Source organism: Anolis sagrei, chromosome 8 (assembly GCF_037176765.1).
Source record: "Anolis sagrei isolate rAnoSag1 chromosome 8, rAnoSag1.mat, whole genome shotgun sequence".
Lineage (NCBI taxonomy): Eukaryota > Metazoa > Chordata > Lepidosauria > Squamata > Dactyloidae > Anolis > Anolis sagrei.
In genome coordinates this window covers 31318244-31344268 of record NC_090028.1, presented here as the reverse complement: position 1 = coordinate 31344268, position 26025 = coordinate 31318244, and the positions used below count along the sequence as shown (strand labels likewise).

Sequence of the window (26025 nt, the reverse complement as noted above, 5' to 3'; positions counted from 1 at the left end):
ATTATGTTTCTTTGTAGAATCGCGCTCTTGAGTGTGGATTTTCCTAATTGTCAGTATCGAAAAAAATGCTAAATGCACATTTAATAATTTAAGGCCCAACGTTGGGTCTTGACGTCCCTTGCAAAGAAACTTACTCCTTTTCTTTCAATGAGTAATCTATTGTTCGCACGAAGAACATTCATAGCATTGTTACTTCTTCAGTGTACCTTGCTTGGTGCATGTGGGGAACGAAGATACAGAAATGAACCAAATTAGGGTTAATTAGAAGGCCTCCCAAATAGCTAGTGCTTCATCAGCAGTAGAACAGCATGTAAATAAATTTAATTCTCTTTCCCCCACCAATTGAACCCTCCTCAAGCTTAATTACAGTAGCGGCAGTGTCTTTCTCTGTCTATGCCCCCATCCCGTTTTCATTAGTAGAAGACAGTCATTATTAGCTCTGTCAGGAAAATGGTATTATACTTGATCTTAGCCAAAAGGCCGAGAAGCGAAAATGGTATTATGAACAGTCCTGATCCTCACCTTTTGCAGGTGTTGTCTTGAGTAGGCAAACTCTAGGAACTTCGGAGCAAATCCTAGAGCCTAATTAAGCATCTTTGAAAATGCTGTGAGTATCAGGGAGGAGTTAGTTAGTTAGTTAGTTAGGCAGTCCCTCGTTGACCGAGTAGGATAGTCTTCCAGGATCAGAATTTTTGTTAGTCTGTAGGAGATTGTGGAGCCCTATTCTTGATCTGCATCTTCTCCCGCAGTGAGGGCATCGGTTTCCAGGTGGAAGGTAGCCTCGGTCAGGGTTGGCTTTACGCGCCTTCCTCTTGGCACGTTTCTCTCTTTCGCCCTCCATTCGTGCCTCTTCAAACTCCACAGCACTGCTGGTCACAGCTGACCTCCAGCTGGAGCGCTCAAGGGCCAGGGCTTCCCAATTCTCAGTGTGTATGCCACAGTTTTTAAGGTTGGCTTTGAGCCCATCTTTCAATCTCTTTTCCTGCTCACCAACATTCCTTTTTCCGTTCTTGAGTTCGGAGTAGAGCAACTGCTTTGGGAGATGGTGGTCGGGCATCCGGACAATGTGGCCGGTCCAGCAGAGTTGATAGCGGAGGACCATGGGTTCAATGCTGGTGGTCTTTGCTTCTTCCAGCATGCTGACATTTGTCTGCCTGTCTGCGTGCATCATTCGAAAGTACATCAAACAGTCCTAGATGCTTGGGAAGTGTTCGACTTGTGATTTTGTGATACGAAATCCAGCATATAGATCTCATTTGCTGTGACATACTGTGGTTTTGTGATAATTGTGCTGTCGCACGCTGGGCCTGTGCATATGACTGTAGACAGGACATAAATTCTGTGTGCCCAACGGGACGCCGGGGCTGCCTCAGATTAAAGGCCCTTGGACCTCCCCAAAACAAAGTTCTGTAGAGGCTTAAAGTAAGTCCAACAAAGTTCTTTATTGATGAAAACAAACAGGTACTTTAAAGCTTTCTTAACAGTCTATTGGCTCTTGCAATCTTGTTCACTGGGAACAGGCACTATCTTCATAACTGTATACTAACTAATGGGAAAATCCTTAACTTCTAATCTGGGCAGTCTGTACTTGTCTCTGTTGGCATGGAGACACTGTACCCAGTACCAACTGCGTCTGGCTTCCGCGAGCGACCCTTACCAAGCAGAGCTTTGTAGACTTCCAGAGGAAAAGAAGGAGTTCAGGTTTTAATGATGGCTGGCTGAAGTCCCTCAGCAAAGGCGCTGTAAGGCTGCAAAATCCTCAGCCACGTTGTAGGCCTTTTCTCCCCGGCCAAGCTGTAGGGCTGTATAACCCTGGCCAAGCTGTGGGACCTTTCTCCCCAGCCAAGCTGTGGGCTGTATAACCCCAGCCAAGCTATAAAGCTGTATGTCTCCCGGCCAAGCCGTAGAAGACAAAGCTTTCTACAGGAGCTCTTGGTTTCATGTCCTGTATGGAAAGCTGCTGTGTGTGGACTGACTCAAAAAGGCTCCTATTCCATCCAAAACTCAAAAAGGGGCGGGACCAGGGAACCTAACTATAATTGACAGGTGGCTTGCCCCATGATTGCAGCCAAAAGAAGCCACCTATCTGCAGAGTCCCTGAAACTTAGGACTGCAACAAACATTAAATGCAAAGCAAACAAAATTGGAGCTCCTGGAACAGCTGTTCCAGAACAACAACAACAACAACAACAATAAATCTTTATTTACACCCTGCCACCATCTCCCCAAAAGGGACTTGGGTCGGCTAACATGAGGCCAAGCCCAAAACATACAGTGCAGCAAAATAAAATACAAAACAACAGAAAAATTACATCAAAACAAAATACATAAAGTAACGAAATAAAATTAACAGTGCAAAATAACATAATGAAAGTCGAACACAATCAAAGCCCTGTCAAGAGATGACCTTCCAACCTCTGCTTTAAAACCTCGAAAGAAGGAGACTCCATCATGCTCCAAAGCAGTATATTCCACGCTGGAAACAGCTTTGACCATCACAAAGTTATTTTTGATGTTTAGGTGGAATCTCTTTTCCTGCCATTTGAATTCATTGCCCGATATCCAGGGCTTCAATCAAGATCCAAAGCCTGCCCTTGACTTATGCATGAAGTTGACTTATACATGGGTATATGTGCTACTAGTCGAGGATGTTTTCAAAGAATTACATTCATCTCAAAGATACAAGTCTTGTGAACCTGCCTGCATGTTAACATCTCCGAACAGACTTTGGAGCAGACATTGGCTTGACTTCAAGGTAATGATTTAAACATAAATTGACCCTTGATGAGGGAGCTGGAGTCTACGGTTTAATGCATCTTTGCAATTTCCCCTTGCCTTTGGTGCCTTTGTCTGCCACACACATAATTCCTTCATAACAAGTGCCTTTTCAGAGGATGTATACTGCTGACAGTTAATATAGAATTATTGCCCCTGAATGCATTTTTGTAATTACTTCCCAGATCTGTCTTTGTGTTTAGAAGACATTTCGCACTTTAGTAACGTAAGTGTTTAGGGAGCGCATAAGCAGTAATTGTAAGCAGGTTCCTTCCCTCCCTTTTCCTTCCTGTGGAAAATACAGCTAAAAAGGACACTAAAAGCAAACGCTAATGTTGGGCAAAAGTTGGTGATGAATTTACTTCCCATGTTATGGCTCTGTATGATTTCCTATTTTTAATAACCTTTCAAGAATGACATAAAAAGAAAGGAAGAATAGCAACAAAGACATTAAAAATGCTTCCCAGTTCTTAAGCAGCGAGGGAAGAAAAATGCAGTTTAAAAATAACAGTTTACTGGTGGTGAAAATAAAGAAACTTAATATGAGTGCTCCTGTAGGAGATTTTGGTTGTAATGGAAATAAAATGACTTGCGGTTTGATGGATGCAAAAAAATTAGCAGCATTTAATGAGGATTTCTACTTACTTATTAAAGTAGTACCATAATTCGAATGGGAGATGTGATAATTAAATATAAAAGGTGCAGGAAATTCACTATTTATCCAACAAGGTTTTCTTGGCAAGATGTGTTCAGAGGAGAGTTGGAATTTTGAAAGATTTTCTCTTTCCTCCAAAACGTGGTGTTGCCTCTTTGTTTCCATAGCATTCAGCCATGGCAGTTGAAATGGTATCAAACTGCATTCATTCTGCAGTGTAGAGGTACCATGGTGCTCTGTGCCTTAGTTACCTCAAGACTGGACTATTGTAATGCAATGTATTGTCGAAGGCTTTCATGGTTGGAATCAATAGGTCCTTGTGGGTTTTTTCGGGCTATAAGGCCATGTTCTAGAGGCATTTCTCCTGACGTTTCGCCTGCATCTGTGACAAGCATCCTCAGAGGTAGTGAGGTCTGTTGGAAATAGGACAATGGGTTTATATATCTGTGGAATGGCTGGGGTGGGGCAAAGAGCTCTTCTCTGCTGGAGCTAGGTGTGAATGTTTCAACTGACCACCTTCATTAGCATCTGAGCCTGGAAAATCCTTTTGTTGAGAGGTGTTAAGATGTGCCCGGTTGTTTCCTCTCTGCTGTTTTGCTGTTGTAATTTTAGAGTTTTTTAATACTGGTAGCCAGATTTTGTTCATTTTCATGGACTGAATATGACGACATAATTTTAATTTTGTTTTATTGTTCACTGGTTTGATGTTTTTAGATATAACTAGCTGTCCCCTGCCACACGTTGCTGTGGCCCAGTCTGGTGATCTGGAAAATAAAGTTATGAGAAAGTGTTGGTTTCTAATACATGCAATTTCTTTATGCTTGTGGGTAAACAGTATTTCTTGCTGTTCCTTTGTCAGTGTTGATGTGGAGAGTGTCTAGTTTGCCTACTCTGGAACATGCAACATATCATAATCCTTCTTTAGGGATCCCTTTCAAATCTAGGATACTATATCTCTCTGTGTGTGAATCATATCTATCTATCTATCTAATATCTAATATCTAATATCTATGGTTGGATGGCTCTTTGTCAGGAGGACTTTGATTACATTTTCTTGACCTGATGAAGGGAGTTGGATTGGATGGCCTTAAGTATTTTCTGTTGCTCATGAGGGGCTCTGTGTGGGAAGTTTGTTGTTCGTGGGATTCAGAATGCTCTTTGATTGTAGGTGAACTGTGAATCCCAGTGACTACAACTCCCAATTGTCAAGGTCTATTTCCCCCAAACTCCGTGTTCATATTTGGGCGTATTGAGTGCTTGTGCCAAGTTTGGTCCAGATCCATCATTGTTTCAGTCCACAGTTCTCTCTGGATGTCGGTGAACTACAATTCCCATCATTGTTTGAGTCCACAGTGCTCTCTGGATGTAGGTGAACCACAATTCCCAAACTCAAGGTCAATGCCCACCAAACCCTTCCAGTATTTTCTGTTGCTCAAGGGAGTTCTGTGTGCCAAGTTTGGTTCAATTCCATCGCTGATAGAGTTCAGAATGCTCTTTAATTGTAGGTGAACTATAAATCCCAGCAACTACATCTCCCAAATGACAAAATCATAATTTTTGGAGTGATGGTCACTCCTTGTGTTATGAGACATTTTGTTGCCAAATTTGGTGTGATTTCGTTCATTGGTTCTTTTGTTTTTAAGGTACTCATTATGCACAGAGCATTTTTATATATATAGATGTAATGTGATGTTTTATTTTTATTGATGTATGTATTTTATATGTGGCATCGAATTGTGCCAGTTGTTCGCCGCCCTGAGTCGCCTTTGGGCTGATATTGGTGGGGTAAAAATGATATAAATAAATAAATAACTAAATAAACTCTCCCAGTGTTTTAACATCTTTGAAACAGACTTACCTGAGAAAGACTTCTCAGCCCTTCTTTCCCTGACTCGGTTGCTCTTCTGTCCCATCTGCTGTCAAATTCATACAAATGACAGTTTGGAGAGGTTAGAATGGCCATAACACTAGGAGGTCACAAGGAGGTAACAATATACAATTTCCCTGGTTCAAGGGTAGCCTTGTCCTACTGTTCTTCATTACAGTACTGCAGCGAGATCAATTTTATTAAGTTGCAAGTCTTAGGAAGCCAACGCCATTAACAATGTGCTGGACCTTTTTCAAAAAGTGTTTGTGTATTACTGTCTTGTTCTCCAGCCCATTGTGGAGAATGGAACAGAAAAGTGGGGCGGGGGAATGCAATCATACAATCTGAAAATAATACATTTCGTACAAAATGGGTATATTTCTGAATTGGAAAACTGCATCCTACAAACATACCGTCACATGCAAAAACACTTGTATGCATTTCTCATAAAAAAAAAATTAAAATTAATTTTGCTTCCAATTTTAACTTATCAAGGTAGATAGATCCTGGGTATCATTAAATTAAAATCTAACATTATGAACAAAGGATGGTTGCTAGTAGCATTAAGCCTTAAAACAGTGTTTCTCGACCTTCCTAATGTTGTGACCCTTTAATATAGTTCCTCATGTTGTGGTGACTCCTAATCACAAAATTATATTCGTTGCTAATTCATAACTAATTTTTCTACTGCTATGAATTGTCATGTAAATATCTGATATGCAGGGTGTATTTTCATTCACTGGACCAAATCTGGCACAAATACCCGATACGCCCAAATTTGAATACTGGTGGAGTTGGAGGGAGATTGATTTTGTTATTTGGGGGATGTAGTTGCTGGGATTTGTAATTCACCTACAATCAAAGAGCATTCTGAATTCCACCAATGATGGAACTGAACCAAACTTGGAACACAGAACTCCATGATCAACAGAAAATACTGGAAGGAGTTGGTGGGCATTGACTTTGAATTTTGGAGGTGTAGTTCACCTACATCCAGAGAGCACTGTGGACCCAAGCAATGATAGATCTGGGCCAAACTTGGCAGGAATATTCAATAGGCACAATGTGATCAATGGTGGAGTTTGGGGAAAATAGACCTTGACATTTGGAAGTTGTAGTTGCTGGGATTTGTAGAGGAGCTGAGGAGCCTTCTAATCAAGGTGAAAGAAGAAAGCGCAAAAGCTGGGTTGCAGTTAAACATAAAAAAAACCAAGATTATGGCAAGTTTGGGGAAAATAGACCTTGACATTTCGGAGTTGTAGTTGCTGGGATTTATCATTAACCTACGATCAAAGACCATTCTGAACCCCACCAAGGATGGAATTGAACCAAACTTGACACACAGAACTCCCATGACCAACAGAAAATACAGTGTTTTCTGATGGTCTTTGGCAACCCCTCTGACACCCTCTTGAGCCCCCCCACCCTGACCCCCTGGTTGAGAAATGCTGTAAGAGAGTAAGAAAAAGAACAAAGCAACAGATATTATTGTTTCTTTGCAAAATGACATATGCTAAGTTGTTGAATATAGTGATGAATACTCAATGTGCACAAATGCAAAATGAAGTTTGGGGAAAATAGATCTTGACATTGGGAGTTGTAGTGCTGGGGTATATAGTTCACCTACAATCAAAGAGCATTCTGAACTCCACCAATGATGGAACTGAACCAAACTTGGCACACAGAACTCTCATGACCAACGGAAAATACTGAAAGAGTTTGGTGGGCATTGACCTTGAGTTTTGGAATTGTAGTTCACCTACATCTAGAGAGCACTGTGGACCCAAACAATGATAGATCTGGGCCAAACTCAGTACGAATACTCAATAGGTCCAAATGCCAACACTGGTGGAGTTGGGGGGAAATAGACTTTCACATCTCAGAGTTATAGTTGCTGGGATTTATAGTTGACCTGCAATCACAGCAGGAGGAGGACTTTTTGGTGGGAGGATTCACCGTCTGTTTCAAAAAGGAAGAGAAGGGCAGGTGGAGAGATCTTCATCCTTCTCTGCCAAAGGGGTTCCTAAGACCATCAGAAAGATCTGTTTTCTGATGCTCTTTGGCAACCCCTCCAAAGCCCTTCTCACAACCCCCCCCCCCCCCCCCGGTTGGTCCCGATGCAAATTTGAGGAGCGGTCTTGATATATCCCAGGTCCACCCCTTGGAGATGCTGCCATCGTCATAGAGGAACATTTGCAGAGGTCTCCATGTGGTAGAATAAAACTTCCATTTAAATTTAAAATGGAAAATATCAATGCAGTATCTCAGAGGGGTGCTTAAATAAGAATTGCAAAATACTCTTTTGAGTGCTAAGTCTGCTTTAGAAATGAATAATAAAAATAGGTCCTTTGAATGAATTTTGCCCTGTCTTTTCCTCCCTTCAATGAAGGCACTTTGAAGACATTTGGCCTCAAAGGTAGCCGTCCGTCCGTTTTCTATTAGCAGCGAGCGCAGATTTTGATGGCCGTTCTTTAAACTGGAATTTATATACTTGGACTCTTTTTATAGGTTCCGGCCTTATAAAACCGGTGTGTTGTCCTCCTGATTTATTAACTATCAACTCTACAGGAATGCAGGCTTAAAAGAGATTGAATTGTGTTAAATGCTGGTGATTTGTGCCTGGAATAAAGGTACGCTAAATAAATATGATAGAATGGTAAGTCATCATTGGAATGCAGTCATTGAGGGAAAGCACGGTCTGAAATTGGACTTATTATTATAATATCAATAGTACAGAACCATCTACATCTGTGGTTTGTTTTTTTCTCCTGTACAGTCATTTTCATTGAGACAAACAGCTGTAATAAGACTCCAAAGATGACATTTTACATCAGTGGTTCTCAACTTTCAAAATGCCGCTACCCTTCATACAGTTCCTCATGTTGTGGTGACCTCCAACCATAAAATTATTTTTGTTGCTACTTCATAACAGTAATTTTGCTACTGTTATGAATCATAATATAACTATTAGATATGCAGATATGCAGATATCTGATATACAGATATTCAGATATGCATGATGAAATTTGGCCAAAGTACCTAATACACCCAAATTTGAATACTGCTGGGGTTGAGGAGGGTTGATTTTGTCATTTGGAAATTGTAGTTGCTGGGATTTATAGTTCATTTATAATTAAAGAGCATTGTGAATACCACCAACGATTTATTTATTTTATTTACAGTATTTATATTCCATCCTTTTCACCCCACAGGGGACTCAGGGCGGATTACAATGTACATATATATGGCAAACATTCAATGCCAAAGACACACAACATATACAGACATACAGTCAGAGGCTATTTAACTTTCCTGGCCACCAGGGGAGCTGTCGCTTCCATCATCCATCTGCGACACTGATGAAGTACTTCCACATTCCCCGCATGCTTTGCTGGAGTGCTTTGCTGGAGTCTTTTTTATGGCCTCGTAAATTTGTTAAATTAGCCTCCCCACACATAGGTGGTACCTAATTTTCCTACTTGACAGATGCAACTGTCTTTCAGGTTGCAAAGGTCGACAACAAGCTACACAATTGGTTGGAATCTCACTCTGACCCGGGCTGGCTTCGAACTCATGACCTTTTGGTCAGAAGTGATCTTAATGCAGCTGACACTCATACAGCTGCACCACAGTCCCGGTGGAATTGAACCAAACCTGGCACACAGGACTCCCATGAACATCTCAAAAATACTGGAAGGGTTTGGTGGGCATTGATCTTGAGTTTTGGAGTTGTAGTTCACCTACATCCAAGAACAATGATGGATCTGGACCAAACTTGGCACGAATACTCAATATGCTCAAATGTGAACACTGGTGACGTTTGGGGAAAATAGACCCTGACATTTGGGAGTTGTAGTTGCTGGGGTTTATAGTTCACCTACAATCAAAGCGCATTCTGAACTCCACCAAGAATAGAATTGGGCCAAACTTCCATACAGAACTCCCATGACCAACAGAAAACACTGTGTTTTCTGTTGTCAATAGTTATCTCAGAAATAGATTCCTCCCGAAATCTTATGACCAATGCAATATGCAATGTCTACCGTCCTTAATAGGTCTCCATAGCTGATGTACTGGTATACTGTGACAATTGCCGAATGTGAAAATGTGCTGTTGATTTAAACATTGCAAGAGCTTATGATACACTAAAAGCTTATGCATTGATTTTTAATATTTCCATTTCTATCTAAAGGGTATTACATGCTGTGATTCCTCCCCAGAAAACCACACAGCATTTTTTTTCTATTAGCAGATTCATGTTGGATCTCTCGTTGTGGCAAATTCGTGAAAATTTAGTGGGTTTTTTTTTCCTAAATGAAACCCACCAGTAACTACAATGTTGGGTTTGTAATTCTGCTGAAATAAACAGTATTTGTTGGCTGTGTTCCTGTGTTTCAGTCTTGGTCAATATAATTATCTTTTCAGTCTCAGATACAGGAGTAATTGATTCATGTGTAAAATGTTTTCCTTTAAAGATAGCGTCAAATGAAACAGCCAAAACGCTTATTTACGGGAAATCTTTTAGCCATTAGCGTCAATTTGAGGACTTTCTGTGTTGATTTTGCAGAGAACTGAGGATGTGTTTTGTGAGGCTGATCTTGTACACATAGAGCTTGAAACATTAGGATTGAAAATTAATTTGATCTTGTTAACTATTAGAAATTGGGCAATTAATTTGTTGTCTTCAACACTAAAAACTGCGACAATTTAAAATCTTAATGCTACCGCTCTATTCTGCTTTGGTTAGACCACACCTGGAATATTGTGTCCAATTCTGGGCACTACAATTGAAGAGAGATGTTGACAAGCTGGAATGTGTCCAGAGGAGGGCGACTAAAATGATCAAGGGTCTGGAGAACAAGTCTTATGAGGAGCGGCTTAAGGAGCTGGGCATGTTTAGCCTGAAGTAGAGAAGGCTGAGAGGAGATATGATAGCCATGTATAAATATGTGAGAGGAAGGCACAGGGAGGAGGGAGCAAGCTTGTTTTCTGCTTCCTTGGAGACTAGGACGCGGAACAATGGCTTCAAAGTACAAGAGAGGAGATTCCATCTGAACATGAGGAAGAACTTCCTGACTGTGAGAGCCGTTCAGCAGTGGAACTCTCTGCCCCGGAATGTGGTGGAGGCTCCTTCTTTGGAAGCTTTTAAACAGAGGCTGGATGGCCATCTGTCAAGGGTGATTTGAATGCAATATTCCTGCTTCTTGGCAGAATGGGGTTGGACTGGATGGCCCAAGAGGTCTCTTCCAACTCTATGATTTCAATGATTCTATGATTTGATTGCAGTCATTGCAGGATTTGTGAAGAATGCTAAAGAGGATGTTAACTGTTGACCAACCATTTTTGTTGTTGGCTCCTACAAAAGGTCTATTGCTCTTCTGAAGTTGTCGTCCTCTCACATAGAATATCCTCCTTGCTTGGACTCTTGTTGGTGTTGCTTGCCTCCCAATTTATACCTAGTGACTCTTAAGTCAAATGTATTACAGGATTTCATTGGCAAGATTTTCCAGTGTTTTCCATTGTCATTCTCTTCCTTTAAAGCTGGGAGAGAATATGAGTCGACTAAGGCTATCTATGGGTTTTCTATAGTCAAGAAGGGATTTCAGTCCTTGCATCCAACCTTCAAATCACTACACTGTTGTGTAATCTATATAAATAAAAATGTAATGTTCGTTTGTGGGATTAACAGAACTCAAAAACCAATTGACACCAAATTTGGACAGGATACATCTAACAACCCAATGTATGTCCTTCACTCAAAAGGTTTTGATTTCGTCATTTGGGAGTTGTAGATGCTGGGATTTATAGTTCACCTACAATCAAAGAGCATTCTGAACCCCATCAACGATGGAATTGAACCAAACTTGGCACACAGTTCTCCCATGACCAACAGAAAATACTGTGTTTTCTGATGGTCTTTGGCAACCCCTTGAGACCCCCCCCCCCTCAGGGGTCTTGACCCCCTGGTTGAGAAATGCTGTAAGAGAGTAAGAAAAAGAACAAAGCAACAAATATTATTGTTTCTTTGCAAAATGACATATGCTAAGTTGTTGGTGGGCAGTGTCCTTTGGTTTTGGAATTGTAGTTCACCTACATCCAGAGATCACTGTGGACTCAAACAATGATGGATCTCGACCAAACTACACGAATAATCAATATGCCCAAATGTGAACACTGGTGGAGTTTGGGGAAAATACAATCTTGACATTTGGGAGTTGTAGTTGCTGCGGTTTATAGTTCACCCACAATCACAGAGCATTGTGAACCCCACCAATGATAGAATTGGGCCAAACCTCCCACACAGAACCCCTATGTGGGCCACATCAACACGTGGCAGGCGACAGCTAGTAAATAATAAATCTCAAAACAAAACTTGGATTTTGTTATTTTTTATAAGGGACATCACGTTACTATGCCATTCAAGTAATGGGACTTGAACATCTGTAGGGGTCCTGAACCCCACCCCAGTGGATACCAGTGGGTATGGGATGGTGGGGAGATAAAAAAAGAATAAGAGTTAACATTCAAACCATTAGTTAATTATTGCTGTGAGCCACCTCAATGCCAAAGAGCTCCTCTGTATTCCATTTAATGAAGAGGGCTGGAACTAACCAAGACGCGTGTGAGAGATAATGATGAAGGTGTCGTAATATATGCACATATTCTTTGCTTTTCTAAACCTCATGCAATCCAAACTTACAATGAAGTCTATTCTTCTTGGCAGGAGGCCTGGGCAGAGAACTAGAGAATGATACGAGGGAGAGCCGGGCTTTGGAAGAGAGGAACAGCATTACGAGTCAGGAAGAGCGAAATGAGGAAGATGAAGACATGGAGGACGAGTCAATTTACACCTGCGATAACTGTCAGCAGGACTTCGATTCACTGGCAGACCTGACCGAACACAGGGCACAGAACTGTCCTGGAGGTAATGTTAAACTAGCTTTACAATTCTGACAGGTGGTTAGCTGGGTAATTGGACATAGCAACAGCTTGAGGCCTCAAGTGAGATTAAAGAATTAATAATGTAATTTTACAGTTAATGTAATTTTATTGTGGTGCCTTGGGTAGTCTTTGTTCACTTCCCTTTAATAAAATTAAAATAAAAAAAGCAACTTTGCTTTTCCAGTTGCAATTCTGACAGCCATTAGAGCAGATTATTTTAAAACCCAAAGTGTTGTTTTATTATTCTACGAGCAATAAAATCCCGCAAACGCGTTCCCAGCGAAAGTCGCCCCACCTTCTTTCTTTCCCCACAATTCCATAGTAATTTGGTGAAATTACTTTTCAGCATTCGAAACGCTTTGGAGCCACTCAAGTGAATGCAATTATTTTCCAGCCAGGGATTGCTGTGAAAAGATCTGATCCAGAGGCATTGCGAGTTTAGTATCCAGGTGCCCCAAAATGTTCGTGATGGTCCAATAGGAATGTCAGATAAAAACTTCCCCGAAGTTGCAGGAAAATCCTAAGGTGTTCCAGTGATACGAGAGCACTCCAGTGCTATTAGAAGCTGAAGGTGATATCTCACGGCTTTTGGCAAAGCATAGATATCAATGTAGGTCATGGTGGCCAACATGGGTCCTGGGGCTACATGGTACCCACAACTATCATTTTCTACTTTCCTCTTCAAGAATCCATGCTTCCCATGGACCAGCTTCCAGGACTAGCAATGCACTTTTTAAATACATTACAAATTTATTCATATATTTATTTACAGTATTTACTGTATATACTCAAGTATAAGCCAAGTTTTTCAGCCATTTTTTTAGGCTGAAATAGTCCTCCTTGACTTATACTTAAGTCAAGGTTATTTATTATTTTATTCTATTATTATTATTATTATTATTGCATTTATTAATTTACTCTATTTATTATTACTATATTTATTATGAGTCCACAGCAGACAAGATCACTCTGCTGGCTGTTGTATTGGATCACATGTCCGACACTTCCCAAGTGTCTACGACTGTGTGATGTATTGGCAAATAATACGTGCTGATCCCAGTAAGGTGGCCTTTTGCAGCTGGCAGATGGTAATCTTCAGTGCCGATTGTGTTTAAGTGCAGGTCAAGGCCTTTAGGCACTGCACCCAGTGTGCCGATCACCACTAGGACCACCTTTACTGGCTTATGCCAGAGTCTTTGCAGTTCGATCTTTAAATCCTACTCTATTATTATTATTATTATTATTATTATTATTATTATTATTATTGCATTTATTAATTTACTCTATTTCTTATGACTATATTTATCATTTTACTCTATTATTATTTGAAACACAACAAGATGAGTCCACAGCGGACAAGATCACTTTGCTGGCTGTTGTGTTGGATCACACGTCTGACACTTCCCAAGTGTCTAGGAGTGTGATGTATCAACCAATAATGTGTGCAGATCCCAGTAAGGTGGCCTTCTGCAGCTGGCAGATGGTAATCTTGTCAGTGCCGATTGTGTTTAAGTACAGGCCAAGGTCTTTAGGCACTGCACCCAGTGTGCTGATCACCAGTAGGACCACCTTGACTGGCTTGTGCCAGAGTCTTTGCAATTCGATCTTTAAATCCTACTCTATTATTATTATTATTATTATTATTATTATTATTATTATTATTATTTTACAAGGGGTATTTTTTAAGTAAGGTCCGTTTGAACATAAGTACACAACGAAAGTTTATTTCAAAAAAGTAAGTTTATTTTCAGAAAGTACATACTTCACTCTGTTTTTCGACATAGTTGCCAACTTTGTTCAAACACTTATCATACCTCTGAACCAATTTTAAAATACCCTCTTCACGAATCCTCGCTTCAACTGAAGCCACCAAATCGTCTGTAATCAAAGAAGGGCGACCGGAGGAGTCCTCATCATGGACGTTGTCACGGCCATCTTTGAATTGTCGTACCCACTTACGCACTTTGCTTTCACTCATAACAGTATCACTGTATACTTCACAAATCTGTCGATGAATTTCTGCAGCAGGCAGGTTCCTTGCTGACAAAAACCGTATCACTGAGCAAACCTCACATGCGGCGGGTGAGTTGATAGTCTTAAACCTTTTTAAAGCACAGAACAGAACCGTACAGGTTAGCTACAGAGCGGAAACTGAGCACAGTTGTTCCCGAGGAATGCCGGTACACGACACACGTGCTCGTTGTGGTATGCGCGCGAACTACTAGTGTCTACAACAAAACGGACCTTACTTTAAAAATACCCCTCATATTATTATTGTTGTTGTTGTTGTTGTTGTTTATTGTTGTTATTATTACATTTGTTATTTTACTCTATTTATTATTGTTATTATTACATTTATAACTTTATTATTATTGGAAGGATATGTAAGCACATTTACATTGAAGAAGGTTAGAATAATGGTTTAATCAGAGTTGGACAGTCTTATCTTATATTACCATTTTATGTAAATATTCAGAAACATTTAACCTACTGATGCCTCAATTAATGTAATTGCATTAGTATCTATGTTTATTTTGAAACTGACCGGTAGCTGCTGCATTTCCCACCCTCGGCTTATACTCTAGTCAATCCGTTTTCCCAGTTTTTTGTGGTAAAATTAGGTGCCTCAGCTTATAATCGAGTATATATGGTATATTCTGCCCTTCTCACCCTGAAGGGGACTCAGGGCGGATCACAGTACACATATACACGGCAAACATTCAATGCTGTTTTTGACATACAAGACATACATACAGACAGATAGAGGCCATTCAGTAGTTCCTCCACCGGATCCAGGAGGTTGCTCGATTTGGCCACAGGGGGAGCTGTTGCTTCGTTTATTATGACACCAAACCTTTTTGATCGTAGTATTTCCTCCTTGTTCTCCGGCATTTTTATGGTGCCATAAATTAGCCTCCCTGCTTTAAATAGTCCCTAATTTTTCTACTCACAAGCTGTTTTCAAACTGCTTAGGTCGACAGTGAGCTGGGTATTTTTAAACAGCTTTTTTAAAACAACTATTAACAGTCGGGTGCTCAACCCCGACTCGGGCTTCGAACTTGTCACCTTTCAGTCGGCAGTGATTTATTGCAGCTGATTAGCCAGTTTTGTGATTTGGCCTACTTGCTTTAGAATGTCTGGAGAAACCTGTTCTAACTTCACTTTCTTACTTTTTGCCCTCTGTTTTTGGATTGTTCTGCTGCTTTCTCTCTTGCAAACACACCGAGGGTGCTTCTATTTTTGTCTATGAAAAGGATTAAGAGCGTATACAAGTCCTTTGCAACCAGACCGTGTTTCCTTTCCTCCTATTTTTCTAGAAGATGCTTCTGATTTATTTGGAATGTATTTCTCAGGTTCCTGACTTGACCGCGGGTGGCGAAGTGGGTGGACAGTTGTAAATGGAGATGCTTAGAAGTGCATCAAAGGAACAGTTATGCGTTTGGTAGATGTTTGGGTAGAAAGGCCCCAAAAAGAGAAGCTCTGAAGCTGAAGGAGCTTTGTGAACCCTGGAAGATATTTTGTTTTGAACCAACATAATAGGGACTGGCAGAAGTGAGCGCGTTCATCTGTATCGTAAACCTCTCTCCATTTTAAAAATGAATTTGACAATAGGCAGTTGGGTTTGGGAGCCATAAAATAGTTCCTGTCCATGCTGGCAGGCATCTAGCTGCTGTTTCACTCAATACTTGATGAGGTGATGGGTTGCTTCATAGCGCTTGTCTTGTGGAGACGTAACGCAGCGGCTGCCGGAATAGTTTGCACACTTTCAAGTTTGGAACGTACAAGCATTTCTGCATGCTGTCTCACATTGCTGAGAATGTGTTACCTCTTCCTCTAGCAAGCTATACATCTTTTTAAAAAGCAAGTACAAGTATTACCTCCTGCAGCTATACTGGAAAACCGATTGACAAGCTGTGACTTAATTTGAAGCATTTTAAAGGACATTTCAGTATGGGGCTACTCGGTTTTGAGTAACAGAGTACATTGTCAGCACATTTGTTGTATTCATTGACAATCATGGTTGGCAAAATCAAATGTTTTGATTCCAGAGGACAAATTTAGCTTATTCCATTTTTGCGAATCCATTTTTATTTCTTTCCAAGTATTTTAATAATTGTCTTGGAAGAGAGTTGTGTTCCAAATATATTTTATTTTCTATGTTATTTATAGATCTGAAATTTATTGTAATTTAATTTTGTATTTTTCCATCATTTATTTATTTATTTAAAGTTCTGATAATTTTCCAAAATCTTCCAGTGTTGACAGTACTTCTCAAATATTTTGTATCGAATCTTCAATAATTATGAGGGTTATCCAGAAACAGGCCCATAGCCAGGATTTTATTATTTATTTACAGTATTTGTATTCCGCCCTTCTCACCCCACAGGGCACTCAGGGTGGATTACAATGTACACATATATGGCAAACATTCAATGCCAAAGACACACAACACATATAGACAGACAGTCAGAGCCTATTTAACTTTTCTGGCCGCCAGGGGAGCTGTCACTTTCATCGTTCATCTGCGACACTGATGAAGTACTTCCACATTCCCTGCATGCTTTTTGCTGGAGTGCTTTGCTGGAGTCTTTTTTTATGGCCTCATAAATTAGTTAAATTAGCCTCCCCACACATAGGTGGTACCTAATTTTCCTTCTTGACAGATATAACTGTCTTTCGGGTTGCAAAGGTCGACAACAAGCTACACAATTGGTCAGAAGCTCACTCTGACCCAGGCTGGCTTTGGACTCATGACCTTATGGTCAGAAGTGATCTTAATACAGCTGACACTCAGACAGCTGTGCCACAGTCCCTGTGATTTTTGGGGGGGGGGGGCGGGCTGAGTTTGATTCGGGGGGGGGGGGCTGAGTCTGAGTGAAAGAGGGTCTACCCTAGCAAACCTTTAGTATCATTATCCCAATACCCCCATGCATATGGAATATATTGAGCATGATGATCAGATCATGATATGAATCAACATAACAGTTTAAATAATGTACCAGTAAGGCCTTCTTGCAGACCACCCTGAGAATTTGGGGGGTGGGGGCTGTAACCCCTGAAGCCCCCCCCCCCCCCCGGCTACATGCCTGTCCAGATAGTAAGGTTACAAGGCAAGTAGCTCTTGCAGGGAATTTTCACAGGGAATTTTCGTAGGGGAAGTTGGTATCACTGCCGTTTAGTGGGAATCCAGCAGAAGTGAATGAGCAGTGCCAGTCGTCAGTAGCTCATCGACTGGTGTTGTGTTGAAGGTTAGAAACGAGCATCCTCATTCCGTTTCCCTCCAAGTGCGATGTCTGCGCTGTAATACACTACCTAAATGCTAAGGGCATAAATGTTGCTGCAATCCATCGCGAAATCATTTCAGTTTATGGAGATGACATAATGTCAAGACAGAATGTGACAAAATGGGTATGGAATAGATTGTGAGACTATGAAGAAACTTTGCAGAGCCATCCAAAACAAACATTGTGGGATGCTGATGGCGGGAGTCTGTCTCCTTCATGACAATGCGCATCCACACATCGCTCATGCAACACAAGAGTTGTTGACTTCATTTGGTTGGGATGTTTTAAGCCACCTCTCTCATACTCCCGATCTTGCATCCAGTGACTATCATCTGTTCACTAAATTGAAAGAACACCTTGGTGGAAAGCACCTTCCCAACGAGGAGGAGGTGAAAATCCAGGTGACCAACTAGCTGAAAAAGGTGGAGGGAAACTATGACACAGATATAAAAAATGCGTCCTATGGATGACAAAATGCATTGAATTGAGTGGTGATTATGTGGAAAAATAATGCAATACCTATGGTACAATCCATGTAAGTTTTATTAACATATATTCGTTCTTTGTATTTTGAAAAAAATATTGTAACCTTATTTCCAACTAACCCTAGTCTTAGTAGTTTTATGCACTGAGGCTTGTTTGTTAGGTCATGAGTATATTCAATCGAGTCCCAACTGTTCACAGCAAAAAGCGGAAAAGAACTTTGTGGATGATGTTTCAACATGTCAAAGTCTGAACAATATCTCGCACAAATTCCAAGTCTCTAAATTTGTGACACTTCCCTCTCATTTTAGAGTCTAGTAGGGGATTAACTTGGTGAGTTAGATTTCCCTTCCTGCGTTTGAAGCCATTAAGTGTCTTAACGTGGCTCCAAATCGATACGGTATTTATCTGAGTTGATAATATTGCAATTGCAGCTAATATAACTAATGACTTCCTTAGGGATGCTGAAGTTTAGAAGACCCTGCAATTTGGGAGCAATGCAGGATCGCAGGCAGTAAAACCAACAAAAAAAATAGAATACATCAATTGTTTCTGGGCGATCCCTTAGAAATTCATTATAGCAAACAAAAGTTAAAATCCATGTTAAAAGTGGCTGCTTTGCCAGGGCATGGAGTTAACAGCCAGTGTGGCCTCATCGCTTGATCTTTGTGACTCTCTTGCTTTCAGGGCAAAACCTCTGTTGAAAAAAAAATTGACATCTCCCTTCTTTTTAAATTTCTTCTGTTGCAATTCTGGGCCCCATAACTAATTAAAAATTCTAGTGCTTTTTTTAAAGTCTTGATCGTAGTTGCATAGTTTCAATATATACTTATGATAAGCTAATGAAAGTTAGTAGAAACTTTACTTAGTGTCCAGGCCCACAAACATGGCCATACAGCCCAAAACATTTACAGCAACGAAAGCCTTTGACAACAAAATATTTGTGTTGTTTGTTTTTAGCATGTTCATTAAGAGAAGAAAGAGAAAGTAGGAGAATTAGCTATTTGGCTCAAATATATTTTTTCTCTCTTCTTCTGAGTTGAGCTAATAATCATTAGGTATCAATATAGAGAAGAGTATTTATTTATTTATTTACTATATTTATATACTGCCATTCTCAGCCTGAGGGCAACTCAGGGCGGTTTACAAACAACACAATTCAATGCCCACAATAATATAAAAACAGTTACAATTTTAACATAAATAAAATTCAGTAAATAATAAAAGCGATTGTTGCACTCCAGGAAAGGAAAAACCCTCTGACTTTAAAACACACCACACGTTGAGTGAAGAAACACATCCTTTTTTATTGAAACTTAATAAAATAGACAGTAGAAAGAAATGCTTGTAAGAAAATAGGAAAGTTCCAAAATGCAACAGGTCAGTAAAATGCAGTAACTCAAAGCAATGTCCATAAAAGATATAAAAGCAACCCAAGGCAGTATATATCCAATAGGAATCAACAGGATGCAAAGACAATCCAAACACTGCTAGTCAACACCAAAAGGCTAGAAGCATCCACAGGAACAAGACCGCTTAAACAGGATTTCCATGGCATATGAACTTGATTTCCAAATGATGCCTGATCTAACAGGTTTTCCCTTGAAGCAAACCTTATATCTCCAAACCCAAACTGGCTTTGTTTTCCCTCACCTTTGGCTCGTATCTGACAAAGCCTTTCGAAGCAACGCAAATCTTGAGTTTGTTGTTGGTCCTGGCTAAACTCCAGCCGCCTGTTTTTCAACTCCCTTTCTGGCTGCTCATTAAAATTTCCAGGTGTCAGATTGTTTTCCAAACCCAAATCTTGAGAGCTCACAGAAAGAGGGAGTAAACCACCATCCCTATGCCCAGCAGGAATATTCTCATTAGAAACTGCCCTTTGCACTGGGGCCTCACTGTCATTGTCTGCATGAAAATCATTGACCAAACCATCTCCATCTTGCACCTCAACCTCGGCACCATCATTTCCCTCAGCATCGCCGACATCATTGCCCACATCAACAGAAGCATCATGATCCTGGAACACAAACACAGGTTGATTCCCAACACCAATAAAAACATAGATCCTCTGTGACTCATTACCAAAATCATTATCCAATCGCATTGTCCAGTCGTTCCGAGATCAGGGTTTGTTTGCTACACTGCATTTGAGAAAGCCTTCTCAAAAAGCCAGGTTTTGACTTTTTAACGAAATGTTAAGAGGGTGGGATCTAATGTCCCTAGGGAGCCAAGGGGCCACTGCTGAGAAGGCCCTGTCTCTCATTCCCACCAACTGAATCTGTGAAGAAGGCGGGACCAAGAAGAGGGCCTCCCCAGATCTTAGACATCACACTGGTAGCGAAAATCTGCATAGTTAAAGCAATGGTATTCCCCATAGTAACCTAAGGATGTGTGAGCTGGACCATAAGGAAAGGAGAATGAAGGAAGAGAGACGCTTTTGAACTGTGGTGTTGGAGGAACATTCTGAGAGTGCCTTGGCCCACAAGAAGATCCAACCAGTCCATACTCCAGGACGTAATGCCCAGTTGCTCACTGGAGGAAAGGATATTAGCAGCAAAGATAAAATACTTCGGCCACATAATGAGAAGACAAGAAAGCTTGGAGAAAACAATGATGCTTGGGAAAATGGAAGGAAAAAGGAAGAGGGGCCGACCTAGGGCAAGATGGATGTATGTTCTCCTTGAAGTGACTGGCTTGATGTTGGAGTTGCTGGGGGTGGCGATGGTCGACAGGGACCTCTGACATGGGCTGGTTCGTGAGCTCATGAAGAGTTGGAAGTGACTGAACGAATAAATAATAACAACAACATAGTGATTGAAGGTAAAGTATTTTGTGACAAAATGCAAGTAATAACCATTGTTCATGCCTTACTATGATAAACAACCATAGGATAGGGTAGGTGAACCAACTTTGGGAAGAGATTAAAGCTTTGCATAAGCCTTACATAACTATGACAGAGAATGCAGGAAAGAGGTACAATATAAGATCTATATAAGGTTCGATCTAAACTGCATTATATGGTCAGTATAGACACATATATAATGCACACCAGTGCACTTCCCTACATTATATGGGTCAACACTGCATTGTATGGCAGTGTAGATCAAAGCTAAATCTTTGAAAATACATCCAAAAATAAAAATGAGAACGAATTTTTTTTCTTCCAGAGTGGATGGGACAGGTATTTTATCATATTATTTCTTAAACCGCAGGAAAAAGAGAGAGCTCTCTGTTGCAGCTCAGATTTCTTCTGCCTCTTCCATCCACACCTATTTTCCCACCCACTGGGACCGGGTGCCTGGTCGCAAATGCCTGCCTCTCTGGCTTCTCAGCTTGAGAATGCAGTATCTGTAGCACATTAGCACATCAATGAACTGGACATGATAAGGTTACGACTAGGGTCCCTGAACATTTCATGAGGTCTTCTTCTCTTTTTGAGAACTTTACAGTTTGTCTGGTTCAAGCAGGCGCCAAGTTGGCTGCCGAAATGGTCAAGTTGGAGGCCGCTGTTGCTTCTGTGGCTAGAGAGCTCTTGATACACGATATATGTGCGCATTTATGTTTGTTTAGTATGTGTATAATATGGAACGTGTGTGTATTTTAAGCAGTCCCATGTGTGCCTCCTAAAAGAATCCTGTGCATATTGGATGTCATTTAATTGAGAGTGGATCTATGTAGCACTGCAAATATAATAATAACAATAACAATAAATATCCGCGTCTCCTTGCAGCTCGAGGTGGGGAACAACATGGTTAAAACAGTGAAATAAAAAAGAACACTATTAAAATACATATAAAAATACTCACAAGATCACACCAATAAAATGTAGGTTAAAATTCAAAAGTTAAAGTTGACTGGGTAGGCTTGCTGGAAGAGATAGGTTACATTACGTTCCATTATTGTTTATGAATAAAGACACAGATCTGTTATCCAGAATCCCAAAATCCAAGACTCCAAAATTGTCCACAAGGATGGCGGAAATAGTGACACCTTGCTCTTTGCTAGTTCAGTGCACACCAACTTTGTTTCATGCAACAAAAAATATTACAAATACTAGCTATACGCGCCACGCGTTGCTGTGGCCAATCCCCCCCCCTCTTTCTTTCTTTCTCTCCTTCCTTCCCTCCCTCTTTCCTTCCTTCCCTCTTTTTCTTTCCCTTCTTCTTCCTTCCTTCTCTACCTGTTTCTTTTCTCCCTTCCTTTGCTCTTTGGTTCCATCCATCCTTGGCTTTTTCCTTCCTTCCTTTCCTCCCTCTTTCGTTCCTTCTCTCCTTCCTTCTCTCTTTCCTTCCTTCTTTCACTTTTTTATTTCCTTCTCTCCTCCCTTCGTTTTCTACCTTTCCTTCTCTCCTTCCTTCCTTCTTTCCCTCTTCTTTCCCTCTTTCTTTTCTTCCTCCCTCCCTCCCTTCCCCCTTTGTGTGTGTATATGCATATATGTGTGTATATATTTGTGTATATGTGCATATATGTCTGTTTGCATATATATATGTGGTTTTGTGCATGTGTTGTAATGTATTATAATTCTATATTTTATATTACATATAATATTATTAATAATATTACAATATAATTGTATAGTACAATATAGTTATTTATTTACTTACTATACTTGTATACCGCCTTTTCAGCCTATCGACGACTCAAGGCGGTTTACAACAAGTCAGTACACATAATATCAAAATACAAATTAAACCTTAAAACAATATAAAAACCACAACAGGAACAATAAAACCAACATCATTAGCGTCTCTTAGTTAAAAACATTGTCGAATTCCATCGTCAAATTCAAATTCTTATGTCAGTTACTCTGCATTTGTAAACCCTTGCTCAAACAACCATGTCTTAACTTGCCTTCGAAACGTTAAGAGCGAGGGAGCCAATCTAATCTCCTTAGGGAGAGTGTTCCATAGCCGAGGGGTCATCACTGAGAAGGCCCTGTACTGATATTGTACTATGCTAATAACATATTGTATGCATATATATCTTGTATGCTGCTCTGAGTCTCCTTCAGGGTGAGATGGGTGGCATATAAATGCCGTAAATAAATAAATAAATAAATAATAAACCTGCAATAATTCTAAAATTAAAAATAGAATAAAATGCAGTACACTTCCGGTCCCAAGCATTTTAGATGTGGCCCCGGAGTGTGGCGGAGACTCCTTCTTTGGAAGCTTTTAAACAGAGGCTGGATGGCCATCTGTCAAGGGTGCTTTGAATGCAATATTCCTGCTTCTTGGCAGAATGGGGTTGGACTGGATGGCCCATGAGGTCTCTTCCAACTCTTTGATTCTATGATTCTATGATTCTATGATACTTGACTTATGAAAGGAATGAATTTAAGCATAGTAACAGCTTATACCATGCACTTCAGAACAAAAAAAATAGATTTTTAAAATACGTTTTTATTTCTTTGTTCTTCCGAGGCGAGGTCATGATGAACCTCCATGCTTGCTATTCCTTTTAAGTTAGGTTAGGCACCAAAATAGAGATGATTGAAAGAAGATTGAAACTTTAGAGTCTTCCTACTCTCAAGTCCCTGTGCTACCATAGTTAGACCTGCCCTCCATGAAGTTTCTAATTGTTTGCAAGCTCCTTAAATCCAGTGGCCATCACCAAGCTATGTATCAATGAACCCCACCACTTGGTTCTGTCTCGTGTGAAGTAATACTTCCTTTGTTTGTCCTGGACCACTGGGATCTTGCCTAGTGCAAGGCGCACTGAAGCAAAGCTGTGTTCCTGTGCAGGGCGCTCCGGATGAAATTCCCGGTGGATCGTACCCTTCGTTTATACAGCTGTGGCTGCCATGACCTGCTACCTTTGCTTTATTTTTCTTTGGCTTAGGGAAGGAGGGCTGTTTTATTTGACGGAATCGAGTTGTTTTCTGTTAACCTGGGAGAGGTTTGCACTTTAAAAAAGGAAATGAAAACTCTTCGCTCTTTGTGGTAATGAAAGAAATTCCTTCTTTTCTGAGTGTATTCCATTGTACAATGTAATAATAACTTTAGTTTTGTACCCCACCTTCATTTCGTGGACAACAAGTTAAGCATGAGCCAACAATGTGATGCGGCGGCAAAAAAAGCCAATGGGGTTTTGTCCTGCGTCAATAGGAGTCTAGTGTCTAGATCCAGGGAAGTCATTCTCCCCCTCTTTTCTGCCTTGATTAGACCACATCTGGAATTCGTTGTTATTCATTCATTCAGATGTTTCCGATTCTTAGTGACCTCATGGACCAGTCCAAGCCAGAGCTCCCTGTCGGCCGTCACCACCCCCAGCTCCTTCGAGGTCAATCCAGTCACTTCAAGGATCCCATCCATCCATCTTGCCCTTATTGGAGCCCCCGGTGGCGCAGAGGGTTAAACCCCTGTGCCAGCAGGACTGAAGACCCACAGGTCGCAGGTTCGTATCCGGGGAGAGGCGGATGAGCTCCCTCTATCAGCTCCAGCTCCTTGTGCGGGGACATGAGAGAAGCCTCCCACAAGGATGATAAAAACATAAAAATCATCATGGCATCCCCTGGGCAACGTCCTTGCAGACGGCCAATTCTCTCACACCAGAAGCAACTTGCAGTTTCTCAAGTTGCTCCTGACACGACAAAAAAACAAAATCTTGATCTTGGTCGGCCCCTCTTTTTCCTTCCATTTTCCCCAGCATAATTGTCTTCTCTAAGCTTTCCTTTCTTCTCATGATGTGGCCAAAGTACTTCATCTTGGCTTCTACTAACCTTCCGTACAATGAGCAATTGGGCTTTATTGCCTGAAGTATGGACTGGTTGGATCTTCTCGCAGTCCAAGGCTCTCTCAGAACTTTCCTCCAGCACCACAGTTCAAAAGCATCTCTCTTCCTTCGCTCAGCCTTCTCTAAGGTCCAGCTCTCACATCTGTAGGTGACTACAGGGAATACCATGGCTTTGACTAGGCGGATCTTTGTTGCCAGTGTGATGTCTCTGCTCTTCACTATTTTATTAAGATTGGACATTGCTCTCCTCCCAAGAAGGAAGCGTCTCCTGATTTCCTGGCTTCAGTCTGCTTCTGCAGTAATCTTTGCATCTAGAAATACAAAGTCTGTCATGGCCTCCATGTTTTCTTCCTCTATTTCCCAGTTGTCAATCATTCTTGTTGCCATAATCTTGGATTTTTTTAATGTGTAGCTGCTTTTGCACTTTCTTCTTTCACCTTGATTAGATGGCTCCTCAGCTCCTCCTCGCTTTCGGCCATCAAAGTGGTATCATACCTAAGGTTGTTAATTCTGGGCACCACAATTGAACAGAGACATTGACAAGCTGGAATGTGTCCAGAAGAGGGCGACTAAAATGATCAAGGGTCTGGAGAATAAGCCCTATGAGGAACGGCTTAAAGAGCTGGGCATATTTAGCCTGAAGAAGAGAAGGCTGAGAGGAGACATGTTAGCCATGGATAAATATGTGAGAGGAAGTCAGAGGGAGGAGGGAGCCAACTTGTTTTTTGCTGCCCTGGGGAATAGGGCATGGAAAAATGGCTTCAAACTACAAGAAAGGAGATTCCACCTGAACATTAGGAAGAACTTGTAGGTGAACTATAAACTATAAAACCCCGCAACTACAACTCCCAAATGAAAAGTATATCTTCCCCAAACTCGACCAGTGTTCACATCTGAGCATATTGAGTATTCATGCCAAATTTGGTCCAGATCCATCATTGTTTGAGTCCACAGTGCTCTCTGGATGTAAGTAAACTACAACTCCAAAACTCAAGGCCAATGATAACCAAACCCTTCCAGTATTTTCTGTTGGTCGTGAGAGTTCTGTGTGTCAAGTTTGGTTCTATTCCGTCATTGGAAGAGTTCAGAATGCTCTTTGATTGTAGGTGAACTATAAATCCCAGCAACTACAACTCCCAAATGACAAAATCAATGACAATACTCAATATGCTCAGATGTGAACACTGGTCGAGTTTGGGGAAGATATACTTTTCATTTGGGAGTTGTAGTTGCTGGGTTTTATACTTTATAGTTCACCCCAACCCCATCAGTATTCAAATATG

The 26025-nt window shown here is 40.8% G+C and overlaps 1 protein-coding gene across 2 annotated transcripts in view; it reads left to right on the top strand.

Annotated features, from left to right (window-relative positions):
• Positions 1–26025, top strand: part of ZNF423 (zinc finger protein 423) — a 484624-nt gene that overhangs the window by 137291 nt on the left and 321308 nt on the right. For both annotated transcript variants that reach the window (XM_060787886.2, XM_060787887.2), the window contains exon 3: positions 12022–12222. In XM_060787886.2, coding sequence (XP_060643869.2) covers positions 12022–12222 — 201 coding nt within the window. The remainder of the gene's footprint in view (positions 1–12021; positions 12223–26025) is intronic.